Source organism: Oncorhynchus nerka, linkage group LG15 (assembly GCF_034236695.1).
Source record: "Oncorhynchus nerka isolate Pitt River linkage group LG15, Oner_Uvic_2.0, whole genome shotgun sequence".
Classification (NCBI taxonomy): Eukaryota; Metazoa; Chordata; class Actinopteri; order Salmoniformes; family Salmonidae; genus Oncorhynchus; species Oncorhynchus nerka.
This window is the reverse complement of record NC_088410.1, coordinates 37,093,578-37,120,255: the sequence shown is the minus strand read 5'-3', so window position 1 is coordinate 37,120,255 and position 26,678 is coordinate 37,093,578. Positions and strand designations below refer to the sequence as shown.

Below are 26,678 nucleotides of genomic sequence, written 5' to 3'. Positions count from 1 at the left end.
TAAAAGGCACAAGACAGCCCGCTTGGAGTTTGCCAAAAGGCACCTAAAGATTCTCAGACCATGAGAAACAAGATTCTCTGGTCTGATTGAAACCAAGATTGAACTCTTTTGCCTGAATGCCAAGCGTCACCTCTGGAGGAAACCTGGCACGATCCCTAGGGTGAAGCATGGTGGTGGCAGCATCATGCTGTGGAGATGTTTTTCAGCGGCAGGGACTGGGAGAATAGTCAGGAACGAGGCATAGATGAACAGAGAAAAGTACAGAGAGATCCTTGATGAAAACTTGCTCCAGAGTGCTCAGTTCCTCAGACTGGGGCGAAGCTTCACCTTCCAACAGGACAACAACCATAAGCACACAGCCAAGCCTTGAGTGGCCCAGCCAGAGCCCAGACTTGATCCCAATCAAACATCTCTGGATGTGGAAAAAGTCAAGGGGTCTGAATACTTTCCAAAGGCACTGTATGTAGGCATAACCTTAACCATAACCTTAACCACACCACTAACCCTAACTTTAAAGCCAATTTTGACTTAGCAGCTGGCCCATCTAGCAGAAAATTGCTCAGTTCTGCCTCCAGGGCAAGATTCATGACAATGAATGTCAACCTTCATTTGGCTACATCTATCTCAAACGAAAATATTGCAACCATCAGTGACATAGGGTACTTTGTGCACATTATACCAAAAACAATATTCTTGTCATTTTCCTGAAATCAGTCATTATTTGTCACCCACTCTTTCCTCCTGTATCTATCTGGTTGCTCTTGACTTTTATAACTCAAAACACAACATTAACCTACATTTCCAGACTTGCCCTTTCAGTTGCAGCCATTAAACGGGAAGAGAAACTTGCATTAGATTTTGACACAGTCAACAACAACCCCCTCATCACACACCCAGCGTGTGCAGGATATAGGGGAGAAGCTGCTGTTTGTTTGGATAGTACATGTCGAGCCGTGTACTCTCTAATGTACCAGGCTGAGGATGCAGATCAACAGCCCCTGTTCTACATCCCAAATGGCACCCTATCCCCTATATAGTGCACTGGGCCCTGGTCAAAAGTAGTGCACTATATAGAGAATAGGGTGCCATTTGAGATGCAGCCCCTAGTCTCATAGAGGTCTGTCTCTGTCTGTCCCCCAGCAGCAGCAGAATATCATTAGGAGGCTGTTTTTTGGTGGAGCAACAAAGTACCCATTCATTTCCCCCACTCTCCAGAGAGCCAGGCCAGCCCATGGAGCACGTGACCCCCAAAGGCCAACCTGCGAGGGGGTATTAAAATGAACCTGGCTGGCTCTGTCAACAGCGCCAGGCACACACAGCGACGTGGCAAAGCACCACCCAGGGCTCATGCAGGCTTTTTGCAATGATTTTGAAACTGCATTGATAAGAGCTTCAAAATGGAAGTACATGATATTGTAATACAATGCAGTATTTAAATGAGCTATGTGCTTGCAGTTAAAACAATTATGTCATATTTGTTCGATTTTACATGAGAAATGATGTGTTTATCTTATTTTCATATTTTCATGCAATATCTTCATACAACAGAAATGTATTTAGTTTATTATTTACTAGTTACAATGACACAACACAATATTTGCTTTTCTATGCATGATTGAATTGCACAAAAACTTATTTTGTAAGTTTAATTATGCAGTAATTACTTTTCTTATGCATGTAATTATTTGAGCATATAAATTACAGCATTAATTACTACATAACAACTGCATATTCATATTTTCTTAAAACAACATTTCTATTGCATTAAAATTGAGAAAAAAATGCAAAAATAAACTTTTATTAGAGACATCTAAAAGACTCACAAGCCACCAAAAGGTTAATTAATACATTTTTCTAAAGGCAATTGACCTCTTCAAAATGAGCCTACCTGCTGTGTAGATGGTCAAGAGGACCAGACAGAGGGAAAATGCCACAAACTTCTTCATCTTGGTCTCAGCTCACCTGCCCGGCTACTTCTGCACTGAGACCCCAGTCCGTAGGAGATGAGGGGGTAAATTCTCCTCTACGTCACCGATCACCTCCCCAATCCAAATATTACAAAACTGGGTCACATAACTGTGAAAACATCTGTTGGGTGTCACTGTGCCTGCTGTTCTGGCATGAGACATTGATTTATTTGTATATTTATTTGGTGTTGATTATAGCATGCAATGTACTTGTTTTTCATCAGTTTGAACTTTGATACCGTACTCAAATAGATTATTCTTCTAGCATGAATTACATCTGTATCCAGTTGCAGTTTTAGCGTGAAGATTTCAAATTTGCAAAGCTGATTCTATCCACTAGATGGCGCGCAAAACTCATTTTATACAGAGATAATTTGTCAAGGATTAATGGATGTGTTTTTCGCAAGGCAGGGATTTTTAAAGGCTGTTTTCTGTTTTGTCCTTGGTTTCCCGGAAACTAGGCCATGTGCCTTATCGGCCTTGGGCCACACTTTTTTTTTTTTTACGGAACTTCAATACAAAGTGATTTCCGTAGCAGGTTAGGATAGCATTTTCGCTAACCATAACCCTATCCAAACCTTAACCTCAGTATCATAACTTCCTTCGTAAATTAACCTGCAAACCTGCATCAGTATCGATGTGCCGTGAAAATAGTGTTTTGGCCTTATCGCTGTTTGGATTGCAAGATTTTTTGACAGTTTACCTAGTTTTTAACATTCATTCCAGCCAAATGTAATGTAATAAAGTTATTGTTCAACTTCTTTCTATCATCATGTATAAATGCACAAATAACGTGTCTGCTTTTCCTAAATATAAGATTTAAGAAATGACATCCTAATAGGCCTCAGTGAATGTGAATGTGAAGCTCTGTCTGCGTTTATAATATAAATATGTTATGTAGATGTGTCTTGATGCCTTTAAGGCAAATGTTAGTGATACTATTTTAATATACTGAACGAAAAGCTAAAAAAAAAAAAAATAATATACTGAACGAAAAGCTAAAAAAAAAAAAACAGCTCTAAATCTTTCCCCTCAACAATATATGATGTTATTCAGTTGCCAGAGTCAGCTGAGCACTACGTAAAAACTTACGTCATGGTATACGTTAGCATATTGGCCAATTAAAACGCACGACACTATTAATAAATGGCGCGTTCGACATTGCAGCCCGCTTTAAAGACGACTCGAAACGAATTGATTTACAAATCACATTGCATCATAAATAACCATAGAGAATGATAGAGGCATCTAGTGGCCAAAGAGCTATTAGCATGGGCAGCGCCATTGAGGGCTTCCACCATTTTAATGTGGTCAAGTGGGTGGGACTTAATTGGCTTATCCCTCCTAGTGACCCTTTTGGAGTTTTGTCCAACCGGGTCATCGGGAGGGATCAGCCAATCGGGAAGAAGAAAATGGATTACTTCAAAATGGAGATAGCCTCAATGGCGCTACCCATGTTGTTACAGACGCTATAATTGCACAGATACAAAGATGAGTCCTATATCTATCTCTATGTAAATCACTGCTCAATATTATTTGCAGACCAGTTAGTCAAAATGTACCCATGATACAACACGGTTTTGACGCGCTTGAACACTGCCATTAGGTGGGAAGGCAACTGTTTGCGATTGGACATGTTTTATCGACGAATCTATTGTTAAGTCGTGTTATTGATATAGTAATGAAGCTGTCACTTCAATGCAACCTTTAATATTATAAATGCTTGTGCATGCGTTTCGATGTTTTTAAAAACTTTTTTTTTTACAGACGATTGATTACTAGCTTTTAATGTAGTCATTGCTGGAGAGGTGAGGAGCACATCAGGTGCCCAGTAACTATATCTAGCATAGCTTCTGATAACAACAACAGTAAGCTAATGATTCAAATGTTGGTCGTCGTCTAGCTACGTCTTTTGCACACAAAAAAAAATCACGACAGTCATTGTTTACAATCTCGCTCGAGCCTTGTTTTGTGCGTTATTTCGCTACACGAGAAGGTTGTCATTTTCTCGTAGCTATTGCATGGACACCATGATGCGCGCGCCTTGCGCACAATGTTTATATGAATTCTCGTGATATTCTATGATTTGATTAGTTTATTCACGTTAATACCAACCACTCTTCTTCGGATGTCAATGGAGGGGGACGAGGGAAACCGTGACCAATCGTCACGGGAAGAGTGGACACTCCTGTTTTGGACCACTCTCGCTGTCGTAATGCCCGTGATCATTACATTGTGGTGCAGTGTCCAGCGCTCCAAACGGAAAATACACATGAAAGACTTCTTCCGCAAGAGCAAGCACGGCTGGCACTGCACCGACCTGTTCAACAAGCCCACCTACTGCTGTGTATGCCAACAACACATTCTACAAGGGGCATTCTGCGACTGCTGCGGAGTGTGCGCCGACGAGACATGCCTGCGTCGGGCCGACCGGAGCCTTGTTTGCAAAGAGATTATGGCTCCGTCCCAAGCGGATGGGACACTAGAGCACCGCTGGGTCCGGGGAAACGTCCCTCTCTGCAGTGTCTGTGTGGTCTGCAAGGAGCAATGTGGGAACCAACCGAAGCTGTGTGACTTCAGGTAATATTATTTTGCTTCTAGGCTGTCGTTTGTGTGTGAATTAATGTCTGCCACATTAATCAAAGTGAAGCCCAGCAGGATGCGAAGGCGTTAACATTTGTCTGGTTTTGGCACGAAAGACGGGAGGGTGTTATTTGTAATGTTTCAATCATGGGGAAGCTGAAATTGCTTTATTTACAAATTGACAGGAATTAATATCATGTCCTTTTCCTTTCATGTGTACAATTCTTAACCAGCTCTCTGTCCACCTTTTGCCTTGACATTACAGTGAGCGCCACAAAAATTGCACTTGATCCACTGATGGGTGTGTGTTTGTCCCTTGGCAGGTGTGTGTGGTGTCAGACAATGGTGCACGATGACTGCAAGGCCAGCCTGTCGGACGGGGAGCGCTGTGAGCTGGGCGAGTTCCGCAGCCTCATCATCCCCCCTCACTACCTCCACCACGTCAACAAGCTCCGCCGCAGGCATCCCGATGAGTACAGCAAGGTCAGAGGTCACACCCAGGGAGGGGTCTGTGTCTGGGGTTATGGTGGCCCAAATGGTGGATCGGGACCGATTGTGTGGTTGCATTACTAGCGACTACCAGTCCCCCTTGAGTCAGTCAGAATTTGTTCTTAACTGACTTGCCTAGTTAAATAAAGGTGAAATTAAACAAATTTAACTGTGTGTCTAGCTGGCGTCTGCCTGTGGGAGCAGCTGGACTCCAGTGCTGGTCCTGGCCAACACTCGCAGTGGGAACAACATGGGGGAGGCTCTGCTTGGAGAGTTCCGCACCATCCTCAACCCTGTCCAGGTCAGTCAGTCCTCTGTGTAGCATCCTGTAGGAGCATATTATGGAATTATTAAGATGTCTAGGTCAAATTGAACTGGTGCACAGTAGGCAATCTTTCGAGTTAAAGTGATTGTGGAGGTGGCTCGGTGATGGTGGGATACATAAACATCTCCCTCCCGTCCACCTTTTCCACTTTGTTTCCTCCCATATCATACATTTTCTGTCTGCTATCCTCTCCTCCTCTCCTTTCCTCTCTCGTCTACTTTCCTCTCTCCTCTACTCGTCTCCTCTCCTCCTCTCCTTTCCTCTCTCCTTTCCTTTCCTTTCTCCTCCCCTCCTCTCTCAGGTGTTTGACCTGTCGGAGCTGCCTCCCTCCAAAGCTCTGCAGCTGTGCACCCTGCTGCCTCCAGGCAGTGTTAGGGTGCTGGTGTGTGGGGGGGACGGAACCGTGGGTTGGGTGCTGGATGCCATCGACACCATGAAGCTCAAGGTAAAGCTGTGTTTGTGTAACATGACAGTGGCAGGAGCAGATGAGAGTCGTGCAGGTCTATGCCAGACTGTCCTAACTGCTGTTGCAACTAACGTTGCTGTACCTACTGTTGTTGTTGGTTATTATTGAATAAGACGTCTGTAGATGGCGTGCCTGTTTTAACATTTTCAGCTAGCTTGAGATGTTTCCGATGGAGCTATCACATTAGATATTTTTTGATAGCTCAAACGGTTGGTACGTTGTGAAGGAGGGCGGTCACGTGTGTTTATGAACATTTTTATTTACCTTTATTTAACCTGGTAGGCCAGTTGAGAACAAGTTTTCATTTACAATTGAAGCCTGGCCAAGATAAAGCCAAGCAGTGTGACAAAAACAACAGCGTTACACATAAACAAACCTATAGTCAATAACACAATCGAAACGTCTATGTACAGCGTGTGCAAATGTAGGGAGGTAAGGCAATAAATAGGCCATAGAGGCGAAATAGGATCACTGGTTTGATCCCGGTATGGGAACAGGGACAGCGGAGGAAGATATGTTAGCAGCACCATGATGTCTGTTTCACATGTGTGTATTGGTCTCCAGGGCCAAGATCAGTTCATCCCCAGGGTGATGATCCTGCCCCTGGGTACAGGGAACGATCTGTCCAACTCCCTGGGCTGGGGGTCGGGCTACGCCGGGGAGATCCCTGTGGAGCAGGTGCTCCGGAACGTCCTCGAAGCAGAGGTGGTCAAGATGGACAGGTCAGTGGAGAGTCAGAGGAAGCAATGTAGCCTGCTGTGCTAATGCTACGAAGCTCAAGTCATGTAGCCTGCTGTGCTAATGCTACGAAGCTCAAGTCATGTAGCCTGCTGTGCTAATGCTACGAAGCTCAAGTCATGTAGCCTGCTGTGCTAATGCTACGAAGCTCAAGTCATGTAGCCTGCTGTGCTAATGCTACGAAGCTCAAGTCATATAGCCTCCTGTGCTAATGCTACGAAGCGCAAGTCATATAGCCTCCTGTGCTAATGCTACAAAGCTCATGTAACATATCCTTCTGTGCTTATGCTGCAAAGCTCAATATCCCTAGTTCCATTTGTGTTGTAGCATGGTTGTAAATGATCCAGTATGACATTTCTATCTCCACATGTCCTGACAGGTGGAAAGTTCAGGTAGCCTCAAAGGGGCTCTACTTTCGTAAGCCAAAGGTGAGTTGCATTTCACCCTCTCTAGCTAGCCTCTTTTGATCTTGTCCATTTGCCCTGCATTTTGATATAATTCAGCAACACGTACTGTATTCAGTGTGTGGCCCATACAGGAGTCACACCTGTAACTCTGGTGTTGCCACTGCCAGAACCATTCTGCAACCAAGTGATCCATTGCAATCATGGGGCTGTTCCAGAATGCTGTATCAATGAGTAAGCCAGCTAACTGTCCAAAAAGGACTTAAAATTGACGAGGTATAATTGACTTGACAAACAACAACCAATATACATATTCAGCATTTTTAATGAACCAGAAAAACAAGTTATATGGTTGTTTATCAACGTTAGCTGGTTAACTTAATAATCCTGCTTACTGGAATAGCCTATGTGATTGATTTATTCACTGTTTATACTCTTGATTTGCTAACTAAAGGACCTCCTAACTCGTGTGTGCTATTCTCATCAGGTCCTGTCCATGAATAACTATTTCTCAGTGGGCCCGGATGCCCTGATGGCGCTCAACTTCCACACCCACCGCGAGAAGACCCCCTCCTTCTTCTCCAGCCGCATCATCAACAAGGTCAGTGGGCCAAAGACGCATCTGAAAATATTCACAAACGTATGCAAATGTCTTCACGTGGTTGAATTTACATACAGTGTGAGAGGAAATTTCCAGGGTGGTTGCTTGAGTGTAATGGTCGACACATCAATTTGGAAAGAATTCTTTAATGCTACTTTTCTCTCTTAGTCAAATGCATTTGGAAATGCTTTTACTTACTGAATATTAATTATGTGGTTAGTTGTTCTATAAATGGCTGATTCAGAATAGTCTAGGAGTGGTTATTTGGGTGAAAATGTAATAAATATTTGAATTTGTTCAAACATGACCTGCTTTTGATAACGCGTGTCCTTTGTCCATATTACTTTCCCCTTTTTAACAGTCAAACTGTTGCCTTTCCTTCTAGGCTGTATATTTCATGTATGGCACCAAAGATTGCTTAGTTCAAGAATGCAAAGACCTGGATAAGAGGATTGAGGTAAGGTGTGCACAAAGACGCACACAAACAACACACAGGCAGACACACACAAACAACACACAGGCAGACACACAGTGGCCTCATGGAACGACTCATGTCTATTGTGCAGTCTTTCACCTCTATGCCTCGAATAATTTAATAGAATGTTCCGTTGCCTTGGCAAATGTCACAAACTTCAAATGAACTCGAGCATTCTTTGTGCGTTGTATAATCTTTGGATGCCTCTTTGAACTAGCGGATACTCATATAATTTAGTAATATTGTGTGTGCGCTCCCACAGTTGGAGTTGGATGGAGAGAGAGTGGCCCTGCCCAGTCTGGAGGGCATCATCGTGTGTAACATTGGCTACTGGGGCGGAGGCTGTCGTCTGTGGGAGGGCATGGGGGACGAGCCCTACCCCCCTACGCGGTGAGCACCACTGGCTCACACAGGACTTTAGACAATACAGAAATGGAGACAATCAAGGCTTCGAAAGCCCTTACCATCAGACGGACGATGTCCATTGAAAAGTTGTTTGTGTATTATCACTGAAAGCATAACTCAAGATCACATTGTCCTTTTTTGTGAAGCCTTCATATACTCTATATTAAGACCTTTTAGAGATGCTTCAGAAATCATTCATAAGCTAATGTCGTGATTTGTGAAGCATATATCTAGGCCTTATGAAGCCTTTATGAATGCTCTATAACGCTTTTCGACGGTTTCGTTTTCTAAGTGATTTTTTTCCCCCCTCCTGTCCTCTACCCCAGGCTGGATGACGGGCTGCTCGAGGTGGTGGGTGTGTTTGGCTCCTTCCACTGTGCTCAGATCCAAGTCAAGATGGCCAACCCGGTGCGGCTGGGCCAGGCCCACACAGTCCGGGTGAGGTTACAGCACCATCACCACCACTTGCTGTTTATCTCCACAGTGAGAGGACAGCAGTGGTGTACCTGACACATTTGTGTATTCTGTGTTTCCTTCCTGGTTCTGTCATTTTGACCATAGCTGAATAAATACAGTCCCAGTTTGAATGGCTATCTTTTATAAGTAACTGGGTCATTTGCTAGTTTTGTCTTTTAAAAGTTAGGTTAGTTCATGTTCAGTAAATGTCAATGTACTTAAAATGTTTTTACTGTGTTCATCGCTGTTCAGCTCTTCCATTTTTTTTTTTTACCTTCTCTTCTCTTTCCTCCTTCGCTTTTCTCCGCCCATCTCTCTTACCACCTCTCCCTTTGTATCTCTCTGTAGCTGGTGCTGAAGACGTCCCGGATGCCCATGCAGGTGGACGGGGAGCCGTGGGCCCAGGGCCCGTGCACCATCACCATCACCCACAAGACCCAGGCCTTCATGCTCTACCACAGCGCCGAGCAGACGGACGACGACGACGAATCCAGCACCTCCGAGGCTGAAAGCTCCGCCCCCCATGACTCTCCCAAGCCAGCAGGTCCCGCCTCTGCTCGTGCCTGAGCCCCCAAGTTCCACCTCCTCAATGTTTCATCCATATCCCTCCTTTGTTCGTTGTAGTAAATGCTGATGACATAATGCCACGATTGCACTCCCCAGATCATGATGTAAGCCAGAGCTCAGGCATATTCCCACCTCGGGGTAAAGGAAGGAAGGAGGGAAGGAAGGAAGGAGATGTTTCAGTGGATGATGGGCTGTATATTTGCACTGATCCCTTGTTTTATAGTTATAACATTTCTATAGTTTGAATAGTTTGGCAGTGTTTCCCCAACATGGACCCCGTGTGTCCCTGACTCAAGAGGAAGCATTGACCTCGACACTCGTACTCCTATGATAGAATATATATTTATATTAGTAAGTCAATCACTGGACGTTTGTTTTGTTTACTCTTATTTCATGATGATGCACTGTTACTGCCATGTTGGCCAAATCCCCTATTATATGTGCTGTATTGGACAGACACTAGTTAGTGGTTACTAAGTCTTAAGAAAACATTTACTTGACTATATTTCTTAAAATGAGTTTTTTTAGGACTCTTAGTTAACCATCCCTAGTGAAATATCCGATGCTTCTAAAGGATTTATTCACAGGTTTTATAATTTCGACCTTGTAATATTTGGAGACAAAATATCTACCACAATAATCCACTGTCTGTTAAATGCCTCTTTTTTTTTTGTGCAATATTTTGTCCTTTTCTTGATTAGACCTCTCTTTGTGTGGGCACTTCGTTGTTGCACTGTAGGAATTACTCCGTAGGACCTAGTTAGAATTGTACCGTCCCTCAAAACTGACTGCTCAAAGTGTTCAGAAGTTTAGTTATGATATTACTCTGTCCGTATCTATTTTGTTTGTTGTCTACTATGGAAAGATTGTTTATTTCAAACACTTTGTCTTCATGCTGCGTATCACTAGACAAACTGCTAGGTGACACCCTATGTCTGTCACATAGAAATAGATTAGCATCTAGCCATTCTATTTCTATGGTGTGTCGACTGTCATATGTTTGTTACCACAATGTTTTAATGATTTTTTTTTTTCTGAATCTCCGTCACCTTTCAGGAATGTCATTCAGGAATAATGCTGTTTTGTCATTTTAGTGAGGTCAAAGTTGAGATATCAGAAGGTTTGTTACAGCCATAATATAAAGTTATACGTGGCGTTCCAGGTTGTCTGTTATGCAATCACACTGCGCACCTGCCCCTAAGCACTTCTGCAGGTCCCTCGGTTTGTGGAACCAGTCTGATCTCTGCGTTCGCCATTCTATTTCAAATCACTTGCAGTAGAACAGAATGGTTGGCACAGCAATCAGATTGGTTCCACCAGGTTACCCTGTCCACATAATCTTATTCATTGTGATCTATAAGGGAAAAGTGATCCTAGATCAGCACTCCTAATCATCTGTGCAGCGTGACTGCAAGCAATATGACCTGGAACGTCTCCTAAAAGTCTTGGTCCTTAAGCCAACTATTGGCATCAACTGTATAACGGGAGGATTGTCAATGTTCATCTAAAGCTTCGGAGGGCCATAGTTATTAATATAATGCCAATGCTTGTGATATACAAGTGCTTACATTCCCTTTGTGTGTGTTAAGGCGTTGGGTAATCGTCTCGTTGCTTGGCACCCATTTGATGTGTATCTGCGCTTCTAATGTGTTTACAACAAACCTGAATGTTCTAGAAACAAGTCTGAGCATCTTAACTGTGGACAGAAATGTTATTTCAAACAGTATAGAGCAGGGGTATTCAACTCTTATGCTACGAGGGCCGGAGCCTGCTGGTTTTCTGTTCTACCTGATAATGAATTGCACACACCTGCTGTTCCAGGTCTAAATCAGTCCCTGATTAGAGGGAAAGAATGAAAAAATGCAGTTGAACTGGCTAAGTCCAGAGTTGAGTTGAAGGGGTATAGAGCCCCACACTGGAGGCGTCATAATACTCATAAAACCTAGTGGTCAAACAGGGAAATGGTTCCAATTGTTTTTCCACCATTCATTTTTCCTATTTTTTAAAACACTTAAGGGCTGTGTTTCCCTGTAGGCTTACCCTGGCGTGACGTTTTGATATATCATGTAAATCTCTCGGACAAGGTGACTTATCAATATATTCGGCTCCATTTACTCTCAGATTCGAAAATTCTAATCAGCATCAAAGTAGACATGCAAAACTACAAATCCCTGCACGTCATCTCTAGCTGACACCTTTGCGAACAGGTATTGTGTCAATTTAAAACTTGCACAAAACCGTTCACAGAACTGTCCCTTTAAATTTTTATTTTACTAGGCAATTCAGTTAAGAACAAATTCTTATTTTCAATGACGGCCTAGGAACAGTGGGTTAACTGCCTGTTCAGGGGCAGAACGACAGATTTGTACCTTGTCAGCTCGGGGATTCGAACTTGCAACCTTTCGGTTACTAGTCCAACACTCTAACCACTAGGCTACCCTGCCAATTTACTCATTACTACATTTAACATTAGATAAATAAATCCAGAGATTCTTACCTTTCCTTCAATTCAACAGTCTCGTCCAAATCATGGAATTTGTAGTTCTTTATGATAGCCACATTAACAGCTAATTTACATTTCATTTTGGGGGGGTAAATACAGGAAAATATATTTAGAAAGGTCACTTTTTCCTAGAGATTTACATGGTTATCAAAACATCACACCAGGGTAAGCCTACACAAAACACAACCCTTATTTGAAGTGTTTCTAAAAGTCCCCCATGGGATTTGACCGCTAGGTTTTATGGGTATTATGACTCTGTGATACTGTGGTACTCTATTGGCTGTAAGGTTTTATAGAAATGTAACTGCATTGCTGGAGGAGAGCATGTACTGTTTGCCACCGATTGTTCTCAACTCGATTGTCTTCAGATATTGAATGGTAATGGATCATCTTAGTCTTGGTAGTTTATGTACACGTCATTATGTCTACACTTAACGATGGAAGGAGACCGTGTGATAGTCTATTGCTGATACATTCTCCTGTAAAGTTTTGAGTGAAATTGACAGTATACCATGAGGAACAGTATATTTGGAAATATATTTAGCTACACATTTAGTTTTTTCAGTCAAACCACTGTACATAAATGCACAAGATTGCTGTGGAAAGTGTCAAAGAAACCAGTTAGTCATAACAGCACTTTATTGATGGAATGGAACGCATACGACTCCATTTTGTCTCCATCTAATGGTACGAAGTGTACCATCTTTTTCCTGGCCATTTAAAAAGAAAAGATGGATAGAGAGATGGATAAAATAAGACTATTGTAAGCAAACAATCACTTAATAGCAATTAAAAACCTGAGACAAACATGAAAGAGACAAATATGAAAATAATTGGCTTTACGGAATTTGCTACTGAAGATGTTGAAACCGAAAATTTCACTGAATGTAATAAGCAATGTAAATTAGAATTTGAAAACACCCATAATAAATATTTTCATATGAATTTTGAATTTCATTGTTTTCTAATAAGTACATATTATTTCATTGTTAGTTTTGCAAGTATATAATATGAAAGCAATATCAGTACTTTTCCTTCCCATGCACTTGCAATAAGTCTACTCCTGAGCAGTTTGAAGTAATATGATTACCAAATGCAGTATGTATGTGTATATATATATAGCTATGTGTGTGTAGATATGAGGAACAAATAAGCCACAAACAGGAATATATTAGCACAGATTGATTATAATAGTACATCATGAGGGGACATTATCAAGTTGTCTTTAACAAGATTAAACCCCTTCTACACAAACCGAATCAATTCTATAGAGGGAGAAGGCAATTACACCAACTGTTCATTTGGCATTGGGCTTTGCAAAGTAAAAATCTATCACGTGCTCTTCTCAACTTGCTCTCCGATCGTAGCGATGGCTATATAACCATAAATGGAAAAGATCCAATCGACAATACAGACATTATGAGAAGCATGCAGTCACATCACAGACAATGTGACACCCACATACACAGATGTCCAAACGAACACCAACAGACATATGTACCCTTCTACATGAGAAGGCCCTAGGTATGGGCTATAGCTACATTAGCTATAACTTGGACCCAGAGTTTTTCCTTTGTCTAGTCACATGGACAGGCAAAACACCAGCCCAAAATCATCACTATTTACAAAACCCAGATTTGGAAATACTTCTGTTCACAGGGTCTAAATTACCTCTGCTTGTTCTTATGGGCCAGGCTGGGTCTATCTAGCCTGGTTGCCAGATCAACCAAATCCTCTGCCTTGTTCACTGTAATTCTCAAACAAATGCAGATCTGGCAACCAGGCTAGGTTCTATCAAGCCTGTAGTAGCAGTGTCAGGAAGTGCTTTCAGCACACTGCACCATGCGGAAACCCCCTTCACTTACAGGCTGTGTGAAACACGAGCGAAAATGTATTAGATCAAGAAAACAGTGAACGATACCCACTTTTCCTTTGGGGGTATCAAGCATATTGCGGATGCTTTTCTGCTCTATTCATTGCTTCTATATCCAGTGGTGTTATTGAATAAGACATTCCCTAATGCAGAATGCCTGACACCAGCAAAAGCATTGCATGTGTGCCAGTACATGGCCTTCTGAACAGTGTGGTACTGTTCATATACAGTAGATAACATACATGTTTATTCATGTTCTTTTGTGTATTTTACATGTGATTACTGTGTACTACCAAGACCCACACCAAGAGATCATAAGCTCTGATAAAACAGGCTGTAAACAGCTACCCACAGACCACTTAAATGTATCTGTAAATAAAACTGGCTGATCAATACATGTATAATCATTTGTAATGTTTCTTTACCTGTATAGAAGTGCTTAGTTTTCATTAGATACTGATTAACAAATGCTGCCTGTTTAGGAGGTTGCTGTAGTTACAAGAGACCAAAGTCCAAAAGGATTACCTACACTGAATTATTACTAAAGCCAGTGACTACAACCAAATAATAACCTTTAAGGTACATTTCCAATATAAGTTCCCAATATCAGTATGATTAAGTAATTTATTGACCCAGATGCTGTACATTATAATTATTTGTGAGGGAGAACAATGTGTGTGTGTGTGTGTGTTGTGTTAACTTCTTAAGACTGCAGCTTGCACAGGCTAACAGACGAGCCGCTGGAGAAGAGCCAGAATGCCGGGTACACTGCCTCGGCGAACTGGAACACAAACGTATGGAAAGGGTATGCCCGGTCCTGAACGTTATAGAAAGTGGCCGTTCCCTCCTCACAATCCAAAAACACGCCGACGCAGATCGGATTCGGGTTCTGCAGTACAGTCTCACTGCTGGCGTGCCAGGCTGACAGCTTGACGTTGAACCACTCCACGCACCAGGACTGGGCGTTACGCCCCAGCCGGCTAGCCGGACCCTTCCGGTCGATGCTGTTGTAGGCCAGGCCGATACCGGTGAAGTTGTTGCTCCTCATCTTGACCTCCCAGTAATGACGGCCGCGGGAGAAGCCCTTGGAAGTGAGCACCTGGCTGCAGACGGAGAAGCGGGCGGGGCCATCGGGGTAATGGGTGGGCTCGTCTGACACAGAGGCCATGGTCATGTTCTCTGTCAGGAAGATGCGCTTGTGGGCCGTTTTGGGGTCAAGGGTGAGAACGGTGCCATCTGGTGAGGGAGACAGGAGGTAAGATTCTCTCTCACAAACACACCCATGCACACATTTTTCTAAAAGTTCCTTCAGAATGCTGTACTTGTTTTCAAGCTAGTGTTAGGAATATAGGTAGATAAGTGGTTAGACCACAGACAGTCTATTTCCACTACAGACATCTCTCCACTGCTGGCAGCAGCTGCCAGGCCAGGTGCTAGGACTACCAGCAGGGTAAAGGGTTTAGTAATTGCTCACAGGTGTGAGTGATTGAGTGGCAATTACTGTAACAATCTTAGAAGCTGATCAAGAGCAGCATCCCAAGCCAATGGGGATTTCCTGCTGAGTGTTTAAATCTCTTTTGTTTGGCATGCCTTTTTGTATATTGTTATACTTGTCATCATATGAACATCAATAACCAACATGAGCCGTTTCCCCTAGAGACACAACACCCTGTTGACTTATGTTGAACGCACACTGAGGTTACAGACTTGCAGCTTGCCAGAAGATTATGATGGAGCAGTGTGGATGAAAAGTACAATTTGGAGCACAGTGGCATATCCCATTCCTGCATCGAGGTATGTTTTCCGTCCCATATCTCACACCGGCTCCACGGTGTCTTAACGTAACCCCGATTGAGTTCTGACCCCCAGTGCTAACAAGTGTAATGGTAGGGTCAGTATCTTCTGGCAAACCTCCTAGATCGAGCCGGAGTCGGTTTGCTACGTGGTTTCGTAACACTTGTGAACTTACATCGTAGAAGGTCATTTCGTTTCGCTGCAGACGTGATACTTGGGGGAACACTTGCTTGTCCTGTAAGAAAAATACCATGCCATTAGTTTAGTATAGCGTATAGGTGACTTACCAAAGGGGTATTCCAGAAAGCCAGATTAGTGAGTTGGCGAGATCTGTCAAACTAGAATTTGAGCACATTTCCAGTTCCAGAAAGAGCGCTCGACCTATAGCCTGATCAACCATAGCAACGAATACTCGGAAGCAAACCTGTTACCTAAGAGGTGATCTTAGCCTGTCCTGGTGAATAAAAGACTGGGTTTCTCAGCCAATTAGATTGTTGTTTGTCGGCTATGGCCGGTCCCTTTGCGGGAAAATCCAATTGACATCAGAGCCTTCATTGTTTGCCGTGCATTACAAATGGAACAAATGATTGGACCTCAACTATCCTTTAAATCATTCAGAAGATTCTCTTTTGGAACGTTATCGTTTTTCTGCACAATCATTCATATCTGGCCAACTTTTGCCAGCAGCATACCACCCTGCATACCACTGCTGGCTTGCTTCTGAAGCTAAGCAGGGTTGGTCCTGGTCAGTCCCTGGATGGGAGACCAGATGCTGCTGGAAGTGGTGTTGGAGGGCCAGTAGGAGGCACTCTTTCCTCTGGTCTAAAAAAAAATATCCCAATGCCCCAGGTTAGTGATTAGGTACACTGCCCTGTGTAGGGTGCCGTCTTTCGGATGGGACGTTAAACGGGTGTCCTGACTCTCTGAGGTCATTAAAGATCCCATGGCACTTATTGTAAGAGTAGGGGTGTTAACCCCGGTGTCCTGGCTAAATTCCCAATCTGGCCCTCAAACCATCACGGTCAGCTAATAATCCTCAATTTACAATTGGCTCATTAATCCCCCTCTCCCCTGTAACTATTCCCCAGGTCGTTGCTTGCAAATGAGAACGTGTTCTCAGTCAACTTACCTGGTAAAATAACGGATAAATAAAAAATGAAATAAAAAAACTTACTCAAACTGTACATAGCCAATGTAATCCAACGTGGTTTCGCCTTTACTGCTATAGGCCTACAAACTCTGCATTACTTAGCAATATTTTGGCCACTGGAAGTTTCCTGTACAAACGATTTGGCAAGGCAACTGTGCGTAGAGCCGTAAGAAGGGTCTGCCTTTGTTGCATTCCCTGCCCATCAAGCTGTATAATCAAGGAGGTCTTTTACAGAATTGCAGGTACAGTAGGCTGCGACGCTTTGCTAATCTCAAACGAATAAACCTAAGCAACATGATAAATAGCCTAATTAAAATAGTGCAGATTTTGCAAACATCATTGGCGTTACGACTTAGAACAAACACACTGTTGTCATGAAAAGCACTCAAATGATTATTCATCCTACATAGGCTATGGAATGGGCCTTCCATTGCAATTGTGACATAGGCCATAGCCTTGACATGAATATCACCAGTGTTGCAATGACAGTGCTCTCTGAAGTGAAAGCATCATTACTAGTCACCCATGTGTGTAAGCTAGGCCTATTTAAGGTTTTGGAATTGTGCCACTTCACTTAAGCATTTACTCGGTCTGCAACTATCTGCCCGGCACCCTCTCTGGCATTTGCACCCGCGCCTCTATTACAATTTTGGTAAATATATGAACATATTCATTGTATGTTACAATAGTTTCTTGTTCTGGACTTGTGACATATTGGGCTGTCTTGACTCCATAGCTGTAGTTTATTTCAGTCATCGACATAAGGCCCTTTTTGAATGTTGCGTGCACGCGCCAGTTGTCGGATCAACCAATCTGCAATTCGCTTAGCACAATTACTTAAACGAGAAGCAGACGTTCTGGAACCAAGAAATCAGACTCCCTCATCTGGTTAAGAGAAACTGGATATGTTCAGGGAATCCTAAATATGTTAAACCATCTTGCTAGAATTACCCCCCAGTTGTGACAAGTATCCAGAATTGCATTCAAATTTGTCATTGGAGGCTCATTTATGGTATTAGGCTGCATGAGCAGAGAATATAATTTTAAGCAACATTTACCTGGGTCCTCCCTGTTCCTGGGTCTGGGTTCTGCCGATTGTCCTCTGGGGTGGTCCCTTGGTGTGTGTGGAACAGGAGTGGCGGACTCTCTGGGAGCATTAGGTGGCTTTTGTGAATTTTCTGATGGAAGATAAACAATTAATTTACAATATTTTCATATCCAATGATGGCAGGCAGTTCTTTTACACAATATTGTATGAGTCAGCTGCTGCCTAAATGTAATGAAACAGGCAGGGAGCAGGCCTCGAACCCTCAACCTTCTAGCCCGAAGTCCAGCGCCCTATCGACTGTGCCCCAAAAGCATGCTCGAGCGGCAGAGTCGATATCCGCACTTATAAACCCAGGGTCGTTGCACTACTTCCTCCTTTCAAAGAACGCGCCCTCGTGCTAGCTTCCAACTCTACGTCTTGTAGGAACGCGCTCACTGGCCAAGCACATGACATTGTCGAGGATGCAAGGTCCGATCACTTCTGACATCAATATAATGAAACGGGCACAGAGCAGGTCTTGAACCCTCGACCTTCTAGCCCGAAGTCCAGCGCGCTGTCGACTGTGCCCCAAAAACATGCTCGAGCGGCAGTCGATATCTGCGCTTATAAACCCAGGTTTGTTGCACTATGTAGGTTAAAGGGATAGACTTTTTGACAATTAAGCCCCTTTTTAAAAATGTTTTCTTACCCAGAGTACGATGAACTCATTGAAACAATTTGTGTCTCTGTGTGCAGTTTGAAGGAAGTTGAAGTTAGTTTCTGATGCGATTGCTAACTAGTAGTAGTGCAATGACTGGAAGTCTATGGGAGCATCTAGCCAAAATTGGCTTATTTGACAATGTCGAAATATCCCTTTAAGCACTCTCTCCAACTAAGGTTTGCAGAACAGACTGAATAGCCATAAGCCTGTTAAACTAGATCATAAACTAATAACATTTTAACTTGTGATGTTACTTGAAACATGCAATGCACAGCATACCTGTTATCTGAGCTTGGCAGTTATTGAAGTAAACACACAGAAAAACACTGAAAAATCAGTTCTCACTGTCAGCCTTATGTTCTTTCCATTCCTTGTGATCTCGTTTCTTGTCCGACTCTGAAAGGGAGAAATGGTTGAGACGTGTAGGATCAAAAAGTAACTGAGGGTCATAGTTGACCCTTTAGAGGTGTAAATAGTGGTATAATTGGCAGTAAGTCTTTACCGACAGTAAAACAATCTGCTATCTTGTTTTTGAACCATTCATGTCACAGGTGTTTCTGACTGACAAGAACGAGCTGTATTTGTCCTGTTTTTGTCTGGTCTGATAAGGAAACGGGAAAAACCTAATCGGTGTATCGTATTCTATGTTTGTCGACTGGTTCAATGTAGTGACTTGATAAAAATGTACCTAGACACACTAAAAAGGGAATCTTTATCAGGCTACAAGGCCACAACGACCCATCTTGTAATAGCCTACTTCTCTCTCGGTTTGAATCTTGTGGAGGCTTCTTCTGGTTTGCCCTGAGGGGAGCTCCTGGGCTGTGGGATCTAGGCATTCTCGGATGACCTTGTGGTGGCATGCCTCCTGAAACAGACCAGATGACACTTAGTGTCACGCTGTATCAAAGGAAATACAGTGCCCACGGTTGTGATTACGCTATGAGTGCCCACGGTTGTGATTACGCTATGAGTGCCCACTGTTGTGATTACGCTATGAGTGCCCACGGTTGTGATTACGCTATGAGTGCCCACGGTTGTGATTACGCTATGAGTGCCCACGGTTGTGATTACGCTATGAGTGCCCACGGTTGTGATTACGCTATGAGTGCCCACGGTTGTGATTACGCTATGAGTGCCCACGGTTGTGATTACGCTATGAGTGCCCACGGTTGTGATTACGCTATGAGTGCCCACGGTTGTGATTACGCTATGAGTGCCCACGGTTGTGATTACGCTATGAGTGCCCACGGTTGTGATTACGCTATGAGTGCCCACGGTTGTGATTACGCTATGAGTGCCCACGGTTGTGATTACGCTATGAGTGCCCACGGTTGTGATTACGCTATGAGTGCCCACGGTTGTGCTTACGCTATGAGTGCCCACGGTTGTGATTACGCTATGAGTGCCCACGGTTGTGATTACGCTATGAGTGCCCACGGTTGTGATTACGCTATGAGTGACCACGGTTGTGATTACGCTATGAGTGACCACCACAACAAGTTTATTACTGATTTCACTCATTATTATGGCTGTACAATTTAGCCATACAAAAGCCATATGTTTCTGAAAAGTTACAACTGTTACTCTATGCCAGCAGGAGTTATGTAGTTATAAAGAGGGCATAATGGCACTCACCCATTTCATAGAAGTTTGGCAGCAGAGGAGCAAACCTCTCAGCTGTTCGGAAGAAATCACAATTTATTGGTCATTTACACATATTAAGCATATGTTATTGCGGGTGTAGGGAAAGGCTTGTTTTCTTAGCTCCAGCAGTGCAGTTATAACAATACAATAAAAATTCATTAAGAAACGAGCGATGTCAGAGTCCGGAATATAACTGAATACACTGTGTACAAAACATGAACACTTTCCTAATATTGAGTTGCACTCGCCCTCAGAACAGCCTCAATTCGTCGAGGCATGGCCTCTACAATAGGGATGGGCATTTGACAATTTGACTGTTTTAAGAGTACTCGCATAATTTCAGGGCTCTAATGAAAAACATATAATCATTAAAACACACTGGACAATGTGTGCATTTATCTATATGTCAAACAGTGCGCAACCATGAATAATGTATCATAACCATTAGACACATTCTAATTCCTAGATTGCTATTTGAGAATCATTAACTGAAACTATGGGCTCTGTTAAGGCGTCAGCATGCTTTAGTTCGGCTGGCGCCTAGCCAAACTTGGCTAGCCTAACCAAGCGTGTGCTCGCATACTCCCGCATACCTTGCTTGGAATAGGAGAAAAATGCGTCAATAGTAGGGTTTGCCCATTGAGACGCCTCAGCCTGTATACACTTCCTCAAAATAGTCCGAATTAAATCGACGATAACTCCAGACGTTTTTGCCGACGATTTTAGTTGCGCAATTTTTCATCAAACTAACGTGCATGAACGAGTTGAAAAACAGACTATTTTAGCCGAAAACAAACCTCACCAAAACGTCAATAATATGCACGAACTCTACCGAAGTGTTTCGGTTGGGAAGCATGCAGACGCTTTTACCTGCTCGGCTCTGGTGAAGTCACAGCTGCGCTTTGCCGTGGCAAAAGATATAATGCGAGATTTCTGCTGCTGCTTGTCCAACTCCGAGTTTCTTTGTGCTTGATTAGATTATGATTTGTCAAGGAGCTAGTTGTGGCTTCTGCTCTGCATCAGACAAGTTTTGTGCTTCAGTTGCACTTCTCCACTCGGATGAGAATTCACGAACTGAAATTCTATCAACAGACAGCGCTCTGATGTGTAGCCTCTTTCTCTCTGGTAAAATGCTAGATTAACTAGAAGCAAAACATTAGATTAGGAAATGTAGCTGGTTACATTGTATGATAAACATTAGACCGTTTGAGTTCTCCAAACAACCTGTACACTACGAGAATGAGAACGCTATGCCGTATTAATACATTGAATAAACGGAAATTACCATAACCAAACAGTCTGGATTAATGGGGAAATGGCAAATGATTAACACTAGCCTACATTTACTATTGATATATAGCAGGGATTTCATAAAGATTGACAAACAATTCACACCATGAAATCAATGAATATGTATGAATTGGCAGGAGAATGACCATTTGATTTTTTATTTAACTAGGCAAGTCAGTTAAGAACAAATTATTAGGAACTGTGTGTTAACTGCCTTGTTCAGAGGCAGAACGACATATTTGTACCTTGTCAGCTCTAGGATTCGATCTTCAAACCTTTAGGTTACAAGTCCAAAGCTCTAACCACTAGGCTACCTGCCAGCATGGAGAAAGATGTGCCTGGTATTTCGTAGCACAGTATTTAAAAAGAATAATCTATGGTTAGATTTGATGTCATGCCCATCCCCACTCTACAAGGTGTCAAGCGTTCCACAGGGATGCTGGCCCATGTTGACGCTGATGCTTCCCACAGTTGTTGTTTCAAGTTGGCTGGATGTCCTTTGGGTGGTGGACCATTCTTGATACACATGGGAAAATGGGTGAGTGCCCAGTTCAGGGCAGGGTACTGGGTGGAGGCTCATTGTAACCACTTAGGTGTCTGGTTAGACAAACTCTCCTTCCAGACCCATATCAAACATCTCCAATCCAAAGTTAAATCTAGAATTGTTCCTATTTCGCAACACATCCTTCACTCATGCTGCCAAACATACCCTTGTAAAATTGACCATCCTACCAATCCTCGACTTTGGCGATGTCATTGATGACTATTTCACTTAGATGACCTAAGTATAATGCTTGGAATCTGGAAAACTAACACCTCAAACCACCAGATTGGTAACCAATTTGAGGGATAAGATGTTGGATTGTGAATTATTGATTGATTGGACTTGGAATCTGGAAAACTAACACCTCAAACCACCAGATTGGTAACCAATTTGAGGGATAAAATGTTGGATTGTGAATTATTGATTGATTGGACTCATTGTTTGACCCCTTATTGCTCTCCAATGTAAAAATCACCATTGTCGAACATGTCCATGCAAATTGTTTTGTTTTACTTGAATTAAACCATATCACCTAATTTGCTCAAGGACTTGTTTTTTTTTACTGTATTATTGACTGTATGTTTGTTTTACAAACTGCCACCCATAAGCATGTTTTGGATACACTTGTAAATGACCTAAATGTAAACTCAACACCTGGTTTAAAGGTAAAATAAAAAAAATAAATAAAATTGTATCTGCAGTCTGTCCATGCCACAAGGCATCTACAAATGGCTGTTTCAGGTTTGACTGCAGTCTGGCCTCTACAGGCTGTTTCAGATGCTCCCTCAGGACTGCAGAGTAGGCATGCCAGGCTGCCACGGCCTTAGAGTCCAGGTTCACCTTCGGGGTATAGGGGTCAAAGGCCACCACTGCCGGCATGTCAACTGAGGCCTGTCCCAAAGGAAAGGTAAAAAACCAACAATAAGATGCATTATAGTCATTATCGGAATTTCAAGACTGTTAGCCCACTGAGCTACGGCCGGGAGCTGACGCAAGTCTTCTGATTTCAGGTAAGGTTGCTCATCACCTGAGTGAGGGCAGTTCACCGAAGCCACCTTCGCTACACTGGACTCACCTGTAGGAATGCCACGGTCTGAGTCTGACTGAGCAGGCTGTTGACGCCATCTTTTGCTGCGCTAAGCTTCACAATGTTCTGGTTGAACTTCTTTATGTGGTTCTGGAGTTTGGTCTGACCGCTCTCCTGCTCGCGGTCCACAGTGTTCAGAGCCTCACGCTCGTCACGGTCCAGCAGCTCCCGGATTTGGCGGTAGTCATCCTCTAGCGCTCTCTTCCTGCTGGCTGCAGAGTCCTGGAGGAGGTGGACACAAAGTACAAGGAGTTCTCAAATTGATCTCTCTCAGCAGCTCACACCGCTCTTCCTGTAGGTATTCGATATTTAGTTTTTCCAGGTGCTCCAAGGTTTCAAACTGCTTTATATACTGAATATGGTAGTTAAGACAATTTCTTGAGTCCTTTGTTTAAAAAGTGATCGCTCACCTTCAACTTGCTCTGCTGGTCACTCATCTGAGAGATGACCGTCTGGTTCTTGTCAATCTTTCCATCCAGCAGACTCAACTTGCCCCTCAAATCAGACTGAATGAGACATGAATGAATATTATCTTCAACCAAATAAATCAAAACATTTCTAACTCTTAAGATGGGATAATTAGTTATTTTAGGATTAGTGATCAATCACATTACTTCTGTAGCAAAATAGGGTAAACAGTCAGTAGTGAGGCTTGAACCTGTGACCTTACACCTGTAGCCTAGCGGTTAAGAGCGTTGGGCCAGTAACCCGAAAGGTGGTTTAAATCCCGAGCCGGAAAGGTGGAAAAATCTGCCCTTGAGCAAGGCAGTTAACCCTTAACAACTGCTCCCCGGGTGCTGATGACATGGACATCGATTAAGGCAGCCACCCTCACCTCTCCGATTCAGATGGGTTGGGTTAAATGCGGAAGATACATTTTGGTTGAACGCATTCAGTTGTGCAAGCAACTTACTAGGTATCCCCACAGATCAGTATGCTAGGTATTTTACCAGATGTATAAATGTGAAGCATCTGGTTAGTTTCCACTCACTACCAAATATGGTGATTGGAGGAAGCCCAGGGGTAGATTTTGGCCAACATTCACTTATCCATTTACAAAACTAGAATCTGTAAGAGTGGACTGGGTTTTGTAGACTAACTTTTGCCACAGTTTCTTAACTGCGTTGTTAAGGAGTACAAGGGCGAATTGAGTTATTGTGTACACACACACACCAGAGTAGGCGTTCCATAACGGAAATATGCAAATAAATACTAGAATGAGCCAATAGGATCTCACTAGCTCGTGCTTGGCTCTGCCCACTATGATTATTTTGCTCCCATTGAACCGACACGCTCTGGTCTATTCCCCTTCCCTCATAAAAAGGTTCAGACCTCTAGACAGAGATTGTAATGCATTACATGGGTGCAATGGGCTGGCACAACACTGTGTGCCTGACCGTGGATGGGGTGTATTAAAATGTATTGTAAACTTACCTCTTGCAGTGCCCGTTGTTCATCAGGGTTGGAGAAGGTACAGCCTTTATGCACCTGCTGCAGACAGACACCACAGATACAGCGGCCATGTTGGACACAGTAGAACTCCATTAGCTTGTGGTGGTCGGGGCAGATACGGTCGCACAAGTCGCCCAGAGGCTCGTTCAGCTGATGCGCGCCAAACACTGGGTTCTCATGATGAGGCCTCACGTGCTCAAGGCAGAATGACGCCATACAGGTGAGGCAGGTCTTGAATGCTTTGGCTTCCATACAGGTGTCGCACAAGATAACCACCTCTTTGGGCTCCATCTTGACCGCATCCCACTTGATTAAGTCGCCCATCTCATTGGGGAGGTCGCTTTTATTCGACTTCATTTTGAACGTTTCCACAACAGCGCTGAGGACGGTGTTCTTCTTCAGCACTGGTTTGGTGGTGAAGTGGGTCCGGCATTGTGGACAGCTGTAGTTGTCTTTCCATGTTTCTAGGAGACACGCTTGGCAAAAGTTGTGTCCACATGGAATTGTCACCGGACAGTCGAAAGCACATAGGCAGATGCTACAGCTCAGTTCGTCTTCGAGACTCATGAGGGAAAACATTTCGTCGGCCATGATGGAACTACAACTGTCTGCTACTGTGTTGTCTGTAAGTATTCTGTTTAAACTACTAATCTGACAACAGCAGAAATGATGACATCACCTTTGTATGGAAACCTTAAAAATAAAAGCACACAGTTCAAAACATTGCAATGTTGATAACTCATTCAAAGATATTAAATTGTAATCAATTGCTATTTACATGGTGCTTATATGCAAGGTCTTTTTTGTTTTGCAAAAAAAAAAAGTGTACAAAAATTAAGACCACTTGGTATAGCTATTGGTATGCTCACAATACTGGGGTAGGTCCACCAATTAGGTGCCTTGGGAGTAGTGCAACTTTGTGGGAAAAAGTTTACTTAGCTGAATTTCAACATGTCAAAACACACATGTTCAACCTAATTTAAAGAGTTTTCCCAATCCCTTAAATATTTTTAGGGGTGACAAATAAGTAGCAGGGTTGACATGTTGTTCTTGACCAGCTCAGTTTCCCACCACAAAGCACCAGAAAATGGCCAAAAAGAGTAGAACCAGCTCACCTGCTTTTACACTGATTTGACTATTAATGTCCATTTAAAACTTTTGCAGGAATAGCTTCACCATATTAAAATGAGAGTTTAGTTATCGTAATAGTGTGACCTTAAATTCTTGGATAGATGTTTAATTCCTTAAATTGGTCTCTAATCACATTATTTAATCTTCAGAAATGACTGTCAGTGAACCAGTATTGTTTCCGCCCCTCTTCAATCGCCCCATAAAAGCTGCAGTCCTTGCAGAGCAAGGGAAAATAACTACTTCAAGGTCTGAGGGAGTGAGGTCACTGATTTGAAACACTACTAGAGAGCACGACTAGCTACCTAGCCATTTCACACAGGTTACAAAAACAACATAACTAGGGCTTTACAATGATTGTGAACATCGGGCACAAAGGGGAAATTGGGGAACATCGGCACAAAGTTCTCTATAAATCAGTATGTAATTCATATAGTGTAGGCAGTCACTGTAAATAACAATTTGTTCTTAACTGACTTGCCTAGTTAAATAAAGGTTCACTTTTTTTTTAAATAACATTTTTTTAAATTGCATTGTGGCCAATGGAATGGGTGGAGTAAAAGGCCAGCAACACCGTATTAACATAGTAGTATGTCGCCAGTCACTCTGGCGAAACAAAATGCATTAGCAAAACAAAACGTATTGGTAATCTTTGCTTCCGTGGTGCAGCTACGGAATATTTGGGTTTTGAGGATACTATCTTTGCGCATAGTCATTATCTACTTTATTTTCAATCTAACCTTACCGTTTCCCCTTTTGAAGAGACATTATTACATTACTTGCTTGAGTGAACAATTAGGCCTTCATGATTTTAGTGTTTTTAAAATAGAATGTACCTGAACCATTATATTTTAAGTAAAGTAGCCAACGGAATCAAACTTACCAGGCTGTAAAGTGTGCTGACAACCGTACTTGTCTACATATGTCCCCTGACTTGTCCGAGTTCTGCGGCCCGTTCCTATGGCATCTTCTTCGGTGGGGTTTATTGG

At 42.9% G+C, this 26,678-nt stretch overlaps 3 protein-coding genes across 3 annotated transcripts in view; 1 reads left to right on the top strand and 2 right to left on the bottom strand.

Annotated features, from left to right (window-relative positions):
• Positions 1-4,277, bottom strand: part of LOC115142622 (uncharacterized protein C17orf67 homolog) — a 7,544-nt gene extending 3,267 nt beyond the window's left edge. The window contains exons 1-2 of the mRNA XM_029682220.2: positions 4,083-4,277; positions 1,889-2,039 (exon numbers count right to left, since the gene is read on the bottom strand). Coding sequence (XP_029538080.2) covers positions 1,889-1,946 — 58 coding nt within the window. The 5' untranslated portion in view covers positions 1,947-2,039; positions 4,083-4,277. The remainder of the gene's footprint in view (positions 1-1,888; positions 2,040-4,082) is intronic.
• On the top strand, positions 3,377-12,924 carry LOC115142614 (diacylglycerol kinase epsilon-like). The gene is made up of 11 exons (XM_029682209.2): positions 3,377-4,547; positions 4,874-5,033; positions 5,221-5,340; positions 5,666-5,809; positions 6,395-6,552; positions 6,948-6,996; positions 7,460-7,573; positions 7,959-8,030; positions 8,311-8,438; positions 8,780-8,891; positions 9,258-12,924. Exons 1-11 carry the CDS (start codon positions 4,096-4,098, stop codon positions 9,474-9,476), a joined length of 1,728 nt encoding a protein of 575 aa, XP_029538069.1. The 5' UTR covers positions 3,377-4,095; the 3' UTR covers positions 9,477-12,924.
• LOC115142612 (E3 ubiquitin/ISG15 ligase TRIM25-like) lies at positions 12,601-26,678 on the bottom strand. Its single transcript, XM_065001564.1, has 11 exons — positions 26,573-26,678; positions 24,544-25,254; positions 23,520-23,615; positions 23,098-23,331; positions 22,753-22,913; positions 20,180-20,223; positions 19,302-19,409; positions 18,890-18,940; positions 17,855-17,974; positions 15,822-15,881; positions 12,601-15,088 (listed from the first exon to the last, which is right to left on the bottom strand). Exons 2-11 carry the CDS (start codon positions 25,150-25,152, stop codon positions 14,556-14,558), a joined length of 2,016 nt encoding a protein of 671 aa, XP_064857636.1. The 5' UTR covers positions 25,153-25,254; positions 26,573-26,678; the 3' UTR covers positions 12,601-14,555.